Source organism: Bison bison, unplaced genomic scaffold (assembly GCF_000754665.1).
Source record: "Bison bison bison isolate TAMUID 2011002044 unplaced genomic scaffold, Bison_UMD1.0 scf7180017864346, whole genome shotgun sequence".
NCBI lineage: Eukaryota > Metazoa > Chordata > Mammalia > Artiodactyla > Bovidae > Bison > Bison bison.
In genome coordinates this window covers 1,202,579-1,213,183 of record NW_011494918.1, presented here as the reverse complement: position 1 = coordinate 1,213,183, position 10,605 = coordinate 1,202,579, and the positions used below count along the sequence as shown (strand labels likewise).

At 39.9% G+C, this 10,605-nt stretch overlaps 1 protein-coding gene across 1 annotated transcript in view; it reads right to left on the bottom strand.

The window, feature by feature from the left end:
- The window catches only part of RGS5 (regulator of G-protein signaling 5), a 59,103-nt gene that overhangs the window by 22,845 nt on the left and 25,653 nt on the right, over positions 1-10,605 (bottom strand). Inside the window, exon 2 of the mRNA XM_010854659.1 lies at positions 5,621-5,731. Within this exon, the coding sequence (XP_010852961.1) occupies positions 5,621-5,731 (111 nt within the window). The remainder of the gene's footprint in view (positions 1-5,620; positions 5,732-10,605) is intronic.

Genomic DNA, 10,605 nt, shown 5'->3' with positions numbered 1-10,605 from the left:
CATTTGCAGTGATTTTGGAGCCCCCAAAAATAAAGTCTGACACTGTTTCCACTGTTTCCCCATCTATTTTCCCAAAAGTGATGGGACCAGATGCCATGATCTTTGTTTTCTGAATGTTGAGTGTTAAGCCAACTTTTTCACTCTCCTCTTTCAATTTCATCAAGAGGCTTGTTAGTTCCTCTTCACTTTTTGCCATAAGGCTGGTGTAATCTGCATATCTGAGGTTATTGATATTTCTCCTGGCAATCTTGATTCCAGCTTGTGCTTCTTCCAGCCCAGCGTTTCTCAAGATGTCCTCTGCATATAAGTTAAATAAGCAAGGTGACAATATACAGCCTTGACGTACTCCTTTTCCTATTTGGAACCAGTCTGTTGTTTCATGTCCAGTTCTAACTGTTGCTTCCTGACCTGCATATAGGTTTGTCAAGAGGCCGGTTAAAATAAGCCAAAAATGGGAGTAACAGATCTGATTAAGTAATCTTTAGTGGTTTAATTTTCCTGACTAGAAACACAGATGTAATGAATCAAAAACTCAACAAGAATTCCTTGGAAATTTATTTTTAACAAGAAACTACCTTCTCACCTCCCTTTTTCTTCTGATTAGTATAAAGGAACACAGGGAGGAGAGAGGAGAAATGACATGAGGAAGGAATTACAAGCATGCCCCTATATTTTTCTGCCTCATTTTATTTCTAACCAGAAAAGGAGCTATTTTCTACAAGTCAATAACTCCTCTGGGCTCTTCTATATTACCTCATACTGAGAATTTTTCCTTTGCATATACTATTTTGTACCTACATCTTTTTCACAAATGGCCTTATCCATCTTAATTTTTTCACTACAGTGGGTTTAGTATTATGCATATGACACCCACCAAGTGTTTATTGATTGCTGACAGAAACAAGAAGACATTAAATAATTGAACAAAAGAAACAGAGCAAAGGAAAGACTGAATTGGCTTCTGATTTTATAAATACCTTTGTAAAATGAAGTCGCCTTCCTGTCCTCCATCTCCTCAGGCTAGTGTGGAGGGGCACAGGGAGAAGAAATGGCAAGAGCAGGCGCACCAAACTCAGGCACGTTACCACATCCAATTTGTCTCAAATGGTCTTGCTAGAATGAGGCTAATGGTCACTATCAACAGCACATCACAGCCAAGATTAAATTCCTGAAAACGATGTGTGCAGAACTTGCTTGGGGGTAATATTAGTCCAAATTGATTCAAGGACACAGTCAAGCAGAACACATCCCCCACAGCATGAAGCCCAGTACTCTGATTATCAGCCTAGGAGGTGCCACAGGTTCATCCTGTCCTGATTCTCAGAATTTGCCATTAAGTCTGACTTCTTTGAAATGAGATAGGTGCAGATCTAAATGACCAGTAAGTATCCTGGTTTACAAGGTCTTTGCTGACCACAGAGAGTGGGCACGGAGTTTCTGTCTGTGGATTTGGAGGAGAGGAGGAAACCAGTCCAAATGAAAGGCAAGATAAACATTTATAGAGATGCTTAACTGTTTTATAATAGCCAGTGTAAATACCACTTGGTCCAGGAAGTGATGGTCTCAACTGGAAGAGCTCTCTTCCTCTACTGAACTCTTATCACGTTTACTTTTTGAATCTCCTACAAGGCAATGATACTCACTGCCTAGATGAGCATACTCACTGCCTAGATGCCATAGCTTGTCAGTCACAGAGAGATTTTTCCATTCTACTTGTTGATGGTGCACTCCCTGCAGTATTAATCTACCCTGCAATATGCATGTCAGATTAATGCATAAATTAATAATGGTTCAGTTTGCCCAAGTTTAGTCTAATTGATGAAAGCTACAAATTACCCAAAAACTTAGAGTACAAATATTTTAGCCCCATGAACTGTGACTATAGTTATAAGCAACTCTGGCACTTCCTTAACTAGAACCATGGGAGAATATTTTATTCTCTCTAAGCACTGGTGGTTTTCTTTTTTATTTTCTTCATTAAAAAAAAAAAAAAAACTACATAGTCTCTGGCACATATTTAAAGTTGCTTTATGGTGTTCTCGCTCTTGACAAGAAAAATGAAATCCAGGTTATTTATTGGCATTTAAGTGCCTGTTCAGCTCTCCCTTCTTTCCTGCAATATGTCTGCTCATGTCCAGCCTCAAGTTCATAGACATTTATTGAGGTTTCACCCCAAGACCAACAGTGACCTGAGCACCGTGGATGGGGATACATATAAACACACCTGCCACTTTTTGATGTCTATTCACTTGTCAGACATTGTGCATCCATCTTTAATCCTCACAACAAAGCTCACTCTGCAGTTTACCAGGCTGGAGTATGTGTAGGACACCACTTTCTAATTGTTCTCTCCTATGCAATCAGTCCATTCTGAAGAAGATCAGCCCTGGGATTTCTTTGGAAGGAATGATGCTAGAGCTGAAACTCCAGTACTTTGGCTACCTCATGTGAAGGTGAGGTGACTCATTGACTCATTGGAAAAGACTCTGATGCTGGGAGGGATCGGGAGCAGGAGGAGAAGGGGACAACAGAGGATGAGATGGCTGGATGGCATCACTGACTCAATGGACGTGAGTCTGAGTGAACTCCGGGAGTTGGTGATGGACAGGGAGGCCTGGTGTGCTGTGATTCATGGGGTCGCAAAGAGTCGGACACGAATGAGCCACTGAACTGAACTGAACTGATGCACAGGCTAGGGACTTTTACATGTACAGGTCATTCTAGAGTTATAAAGTGGTAAAACAATAACAAAAACGCAGGTAAAAATTAGTGACCTTGACAGAGAGAAAAGGAACATCTAGAATATAAAATAGACTATAAAAATATCTACATCATCTCCTGAGCATTTTGCAATTGATTATTTCATGAGCCATGATAACAGTTATTGTAAGCTATATATTCATGGTTTCATGACATGTTTATTGTTCATTATGAGGACCTGTAGTGGAGTCTTAGGGAATGCTCACATATAGAGGGAGGGCAAAAGTGGGAGCCCTTAGAGAGAGAGAGGGCAGGGGGAGAATTTAAAGTTAGAAGTTAAGGAGGAGAGATTTAAGACGGCCAACTGGTGAGCAGAGTCAAATTCGGCCCACAAGTCAGGAGTTAGCCCTTAATGATAACAGTTTCAGTGAAGTAGTAAGGTTTCGACCTGATAAAGGGAGTTAAAGAAGAAATGGAAAGCAGTGATTTTCCATTCCTAGAGTTACCCAATGAAAGCAAAAGGAAGGGATAGGAATAGAAGAGGTGACGTGCTTGTGGCCGGGGGTGGCAGGGTGCACGTTTTTCAGACTGGAGCATGGTACTTGTTTGTTTTATTGGAAAACAGTCCAGAGGGGGAAAAAAGCAGTCAAGAGCACTAAAATGGTAACAGAAGCTGGCCTTGGGCAGGAGGGATATAGGCAACTTTTTTTCTATTTTTTCCAATGGTTCAATTTTTTTTCTAATGAGAGGAATGAAATTATATTTAAAATAGAGAAAATGCTTTTTTAAAAGGGATTGCTTTTTTTAAAAGATGAGAGGAGTTAAAAATACCTTCCATCCGGAGAAAGTCTATTTTCTCCTCTGAGGTTTATTTTCTTCTCCTTGAGAACAACGTGGGTAAAAGGAAAAAAATACAGAGAATCTTGAAAGTGAGGGGAACAGAGATCAGTTGAGCTCATGCAGAACACAGTCTTCTCCTGCTAGTAAAAAGGCATGGAAATGTGCCAAATATAAGGTGGTGAAAGGGGTTTAGGAGTTTGGCAGAAGATGGGAAAGCTTTGTAGTGGTCACTGTTAAAAATGCAGTAAGAGACACACAAATATTCTCTAAGGATAAGAAGGATTTTTCCAAAACAATTCAAACTTCTGGAAGAAAAAGTGGGCTGGAAGACAAGAGAAGAAAATAATCCAGTAAACGTGAGCCTCAGGTTTTCTTCCAAAACTGCTTCTCCCTGAATCCCTGTTCAGCCAAATATTTCAAGTATCTATGTGGGATATTAAAGCCGAGAATCAAAGCAGGAAATGTAGCACTATATTTATTTTTTAAAAGTTAATTCCAACAGATCAATAACCTCCACATTGTTTATTTCGAAACAGACTTTTTGATCTTCTGCTATAATGAAATATGGTTCTTATTCTCTCCCAGTGCTTGGTTCCTGCTCTCTACATTAAATTAACTTCCCTTTTTCTAAATGCAGAAAACTCAATTATGCCTCACTTCCGGTTTGGGATCACTTTGAAGTAATAAAAGGAGGAGAGTGGAAATATCCACTTAGACTGATGAAAAAAAATTTTTTTGAAAGGAATAACCCATCTCTCTAGCTCCCAACCAATCCAGCTACATTAGTGGAAAGGTCATTTGGAGAAAAGATTGTCCAATTTATACAAATGTTAAATTTTAAAAGAAATGGAGGTTCAAAGGCATTCCTCTATTTTTACCACACTTCTGTGATCTCTGCAAAGCTTTTAGGTAGTAGAGTGAATGGTCTTGAATACATTTAGCTCTTCTTCTCACTTTCCTTTCTTGATTTTAGGGGTGTCATTGTTTTAAAGAGAAGATGGAGTGCATTTGTCTAGTCAGTCATCGGCTGTGTATTTAGTGGACCAACAGTAAACACCGAGAATTCTGTGAGTAGTGATGTTGCTGCTGCTGCTGCTAAGTCACTTCAGTCGTGTCCGACTCTGTGCGACCCCATAGACAGCAGCCCACCAGGCTCCCCTGTCCCTGGGATTCTCCAGGCAAGAACACTGGAGTGGGTTGCCATTTCCTTCTCCAATGCATGAAAGTGAAAAGTGAAAAGGAAGTCACTCAGTAGTGTCTGACTCTTAGCGACCCCATGGACTGCAGCCTACCAGGCTCCTCTCTCCATGGGATTTTCCAGGCAAGAGTGCTGGAGTGGGTTGCCATTGCCTTCTCCGGAGTAGTGATGTTAAGTTACAGTAATATCAATGAAATTGTGGATTAGGTTCACTGCTGTAACATCTTGAATCTTTGGAATTATAGTTTCCCTCCATGCCTAAATATGTGGGGGTGGTGGCGGAGGACTGCAGAAGTCCTATAGAAATATTAATTTATGGACTAGGGAAGAGCTGTTTGATGTGCTTTAAATAGAAGCATCTGGTCAAGTATTCATTCCTGCACCAAGCAACAGTCTTCGTTTCCTCTGTGGGACCTTGAAGGGACAATGTGTTGGAGAAGAAACTATTAGACTTAATTGTTTCTCTTGATGCCAGCCTCTTCTTGAGTGAACTGGTCCCACTTATATCTCCCTGCTGAGGAAGCAGTCTTGCATATTTCCTGAGCATGTGAGCATCGGTCATCGTAATTAATTGGATCAAGAATGCTCACCTCACCCAAGGACAGCAAGTGAACAGGTATTTTAAAACATACTTACGATGTCCCAAGATGAGGTCTTATCTTTTTTGTTTAAGCATCCTGCCAGTAAGCAATATTATGCTACGTATACAGGAGAGTGTAAAAAAAAAAAAATCCTGCTTATCAATACAAACCAACTCTCTGAGGACTCTTATAATTCTTGATGAGTCACTGAAGGGAGTAGTTCTACAGAGGGATGGTTCTCTCCACTTGAAGAATAGCCATCCTCCAGAAGTAGAGAGTGGAATCCATAATCATGACTCACTTCTGGGTCTTGGCTGGCTTCTCCGGCTTCTCATTGTATGGAATGACAAGGTCAATGGCAGATTCCGGCTTTTGGAGGAGAATTCCCAACTTGATCTTAATCTCCTTCGCCCTGAAAAATGAGACATATGAGGGGAAAAGAACACTGCATCAGCATAGAGATCTAAAAAAGATTTCTTTGCATGTCAGAGAAACAAAAATGAAGAAAAAACCATTTCACTGTGGTGGTGGAAAGAATACTAAAATAGAAATTGGGTTACATAAATTCTAATCACATTTATCAAGCTCTTAATACATCCCTGGATAATACGTGTTATCTCATTTTAATCTCAATTGCTTCATATGTATTTTTTCACATATATGTAGCAGATAGTATAGTAATCCCACTTTACAGATGAAGAAACTAATGACAGAGAATTCAAATAACTTAAGATAACCCAGCCAGTATGTGATAGAAATGGACCTCACCCCAAGCTGTCTGATTTTAAATTCACAAGTGCAACTCACTGTATTGCCTACCAGGGCTCTGGTCCTAGCTCTGCCACTAATTAGACACATAACATTTGGGAAAAGGTAATCATTTTTTTTTTTTTTATTGCCAGACCTCAGTTCCCTCATCTGTAAAATAAGTTAACCTAGATGTTTCCTTTAGCCATTTCCAGCTATAAAGTTAAATTATTCTGCTTTATGATTAATTCTCTATAAAATGTTCTTTTATATGCATTTGATTTTCTGCACCCCCTTGCCCATTGTTCCACAGTGGCTCTTGTAGCAGCATCGTCTATGCAGAAAGCCTTCAGTAGATGAGTATTAATTATCAATGGACTGACTGTAACAGCATTATACTACTCCTTTCTGTCTTCAACATTTTAGTGAATACATGTGGTCCGAAGTCTGGGTACTTCTCCATCCTAGGATACAACTCTTTTTATGCCCAGTTTCAAAACTAACTTCCTAAATTACTCATTATTTTCTCACAAGTCTGAATTTATAAAGCACCAAGCAGATCTTAAAAATGAATCCATATGACAAGCCATTGTATATTGAGAAAGACCCAAAAAGCTGTCCTCTCACTGCCACCTTAGCACTTCACTCATGCTTTTAAGATATGGTTTATCATATTGCAGGACTTCCTGGTGGCTCATCGGTGAAGAATCTACCTGAGAGTATAGGAAATGCAGACTTGATCTCTGTCTGGGAAGATCCCCTGGAGAAGGAAATGGCAAGCCACTTCAGTATTCTTGTCTGGGAAAATCCTACGGACAAGAGGAGCATGGCAGGCTACAGTACACGAGATTGCAAAGAGATAGGCGTGACTTAGCGACTGAACAATTATCATATTGCATTATGGTTACTGACTTATGTGTCTGTTTCCCAAGCTGGATATAAGACCTCTTTGCAGGAGGGAATTGAGTCTTAAATACCTTTTAACTCCAGTGTATAGCACGAAGCTTGGCAGCATAGTCAACTTTCAAAAATATTTGCCAAAGTGAACTAAACATATCTTGATTTTTGTTCCTTACAAATCTGCTAACATTTATCTCCCAGTCAACGCTGATCATAATCAAAGTCTCAGAGAGCTGTAATGGGATTGTGAAGTCATGTTGTGGTCTGATAGAATTGTGTTACTATAAACACACTTTCTTCATCCATTCGCGTGAAGATGGTACTGAGGCAATTAAAAAATATAAAATACATGAGATTAGCAATTATGGCCACTAGGGAGAAAAAGGAAATATACTGTATAACTTTATAAAATCATAGATAATCAATCATATCATAGGTTCCTTTAGTATAGTAAATGTGATTTTGGAATTATTGGTCACTTTCACAGTGTCTTTTCCTTTTCAGTTCTTCCTGCTTCTCTTCTTTCCCTGGGACCCACTGTCTGGCATAAACCAACTCAGGTACCACACTATAGCAGCCTGAACCCAGCTGTGTACAACATTATGGCTGAACTGAGAATGTTCTGCTAAGCGAGCTTATATAAAACATGAGAAGAAGAATAAGCATCAGTTTGATTCCAGACTTTATAAGTTGCTTAAATTATCTAATGTTTAGTTTTTTGCCTAGAAACTGGGACTAATAAAATAGTACATACTCATAGAATTTTGTGATGATTTAATACACTAATGCATGTGAATCCCTTAGAGCAGCATTTGGCATGTAATACTGCTGCTTCAAAGTTAGTCCTAACCACACAATCATTCTTTTCCAGCCAAATTCAAGCCATGTTCCCTAGCTTTGAGTACCAAAGTAAAATATTCAAAAACTTCCCACATGTTACTAAGAATTAATACATCCACTTCCTCCCATATTCTACCTCTAGAGACAAAAACTGCCAATTTTATATTTATCTGAAGGAAGAAAACAGTATTTGGCTGTGAAAATGCTGGCCGTGTGTGTGGCTGCCCTCTGCTGGCCAGTGTGTAGAACTACAACCAGAAACACTAGGCTCACCTTTTCATCAAAACAGAATAACCTTCTTAGACCTTGAAGAGTTCCATCCAGGATACCTCTCCTCCTGGTCCCATAAGCCCCTCACTTCCTGACCATAGGAGAAGGCATGAAGCAATTGTTTCACTTGACCCAATAGTTCACTCACCAATATTTAGATAAAGATTATCTGTGCTGTGCTTATTTGTGTCCGACTCTCTGCGACCTCATGGACTACAGCCCAACCAGGCTTCTCTGTCCATGGGAATTCTCCAGGCAAGAATGCTGAAGTGGGTTGCCATGCCCTCCTCCAGGGGATCTTCCCAATCGAACCAAGGTCTCCTGCATTGCAGGCAGCTTCGTTGCCATCTGAACCACCAGGGAATGGGCCTCATGTTTTGCTTTTTCCCCCTCTCAACTTCTATATCTTTTTCTCTTTTGCTCCACTTGCCTTTGTAAAAAGGCAGAGAGATATTTGTGTTTGATTGCCTAGTGAAAGAGTAAGCTGGACACAAAGAGGTTATTAGAATGAAGGTGTTGAACATTTTCAGATTTCGTTTATTCATTCCTACTTTGCTCCTTGATCGTGTTTACTGTGGCATCAGTATGCAGAAAACAAACACTCAGAGAGTTTTGCCTTTACCTGCAAGGTGCTGACAGCCTATTGACGTCTCAAGCTTGTGAACAAGAACAGTGGCTGTTCAAGAAGAAGGCAGCAGAGCATGGTGGAGGAGCCCAGCACTCACGAGGAGGAGCCAGGAGGGCTTCTCAGAAAAGGCAAAGGTGGAATAGCAGTCAGCAAGGTGGGTGAGAAAAGGCTGGGACTTCCGGGGTAGGAAGAGAATGTTCATATCATTTGAAAGCATTAGTCGCTCAGTCGTGTTCGACTCTTTGTGACCCCATGAACTGTAGCCCTCCAGGCTGCTCTGTCCATGGAATTCTCCAGGCAAGAATACTGGAGTGGGTTGCCATTCCCTTCTCCAGGGGATCTTCCTGACCCAGGGACTGAGCCTGACTCTCCCACGTTGCAGGCCGATTCTGTACCGAGCCACTAGGGAAGTCCATTTTTAGGGATGCAAAAGTGCTTCTCCATTGCCTGAGTGTAAAGTAATTGGAGAGAGCAGAAAGCAATATTGATGAAGTCTGTTCACTCTGTCTCCCCTTCCTGATAGAAGGATGGATGAGAGAGGAACCTCTGTATAGTATGCAGCCTTCAGCAAATTCTGTATGAGAGACCGAAAAGAGGTAAAATTATTGAAAGTTGCCTTCAAAGAGGTGGCATCCTATCTTATAAACCTGTTTCAAATTTTTCTTTGCTAACTCTTTCAGATGCATTTACTCATTTAAAAATACTGTCTATAAACAGTGGTTAAATTCTCCAAGACATCCTATGAATCAGAACCCTTGTACAATTTTATCTATATCATTATTTAAACTTGTCTTTTTGAAAGATAGTCTGGAAATCAACTGCAATTTATAATATTGCCTATAGAAAATCATATTTCACTTCCTCAAAGTAGAGAAACACATGAGAACATACGATTCCTCTTTTCCTCATACTTGCCCTGGGGATGTAAGGGAGAAAGGAGATGCAGTGCTTCAGAAAATACTTCTTTCTATGTTTAGTGTAGGTTCCAATGTATGATGTTAAAATGTCAGCGCACTTGAGAAGTCTGTTTGATTGAATTAGGGTTTTGAGAGAATACAGAGAGTGAATAATATTACTGTTTTTCTTATAAAACAATAAAAGTTTAAAAGCTGAACAGTTCGACTGATGCTGAGGTATAAACCACTTGAAATACCTTACTCTTTTTGGAAGAATAAACAGCGTTACTACACTTGTTTTTCTCAAGATTCCTGGATTACTTTCCCTCCACTTTCACCCCCTCCTCCCCACCATAGTGACACACACGGATATGGGAATGAAACAACAACAACTGGAAAATCAAGCAGAACAAAAGCTCAAACCTTTCTGTTTATTTTCCCCTTTAAAACACAAGGCTTCCCTGTGGCTCAGCTGAATCTGCCTGCAATGTGGGAGACCTGGGTTGGATCCCTGGGTTGGGAAGATCCCCTAGAGAAGGGAAAGGCTACCCACTCCAGTATTCTGGCCTGGAGAATTCATGAACTACACAGTTATGGGGTCGAAAACAGTCATACACCACTGAGCAACTTTCACTTTCACTTTTCCTTGCAGTAATTATAATCTAATTATAATTATATAATATATATTATATAATTATAATATAATCTTTAAATTTTCCATATATTCCTTTTTTAAATTGTTGAAGTATAGTTGATTTGTAGTTATGTTAATTTCTGGTGTACAGCAAAGTGATTCAGCTATACATATAAGTATACTTTTTATTTTTTAAGGTGGCCAAACATTTTATTCAGGCTACTGCAGTAGCAGAGAGACTTCAGTGTAAGCTGAGCTCATCTTTGCTGAAACAAAAGATAGGAGTGAGAGGGTAACAGGCAGGAAGGCTAGGGGGTCTCCAAAATGAGAAAATAGACTGCAAGTGTTAGACATTTTTATCTCTCTTAAGC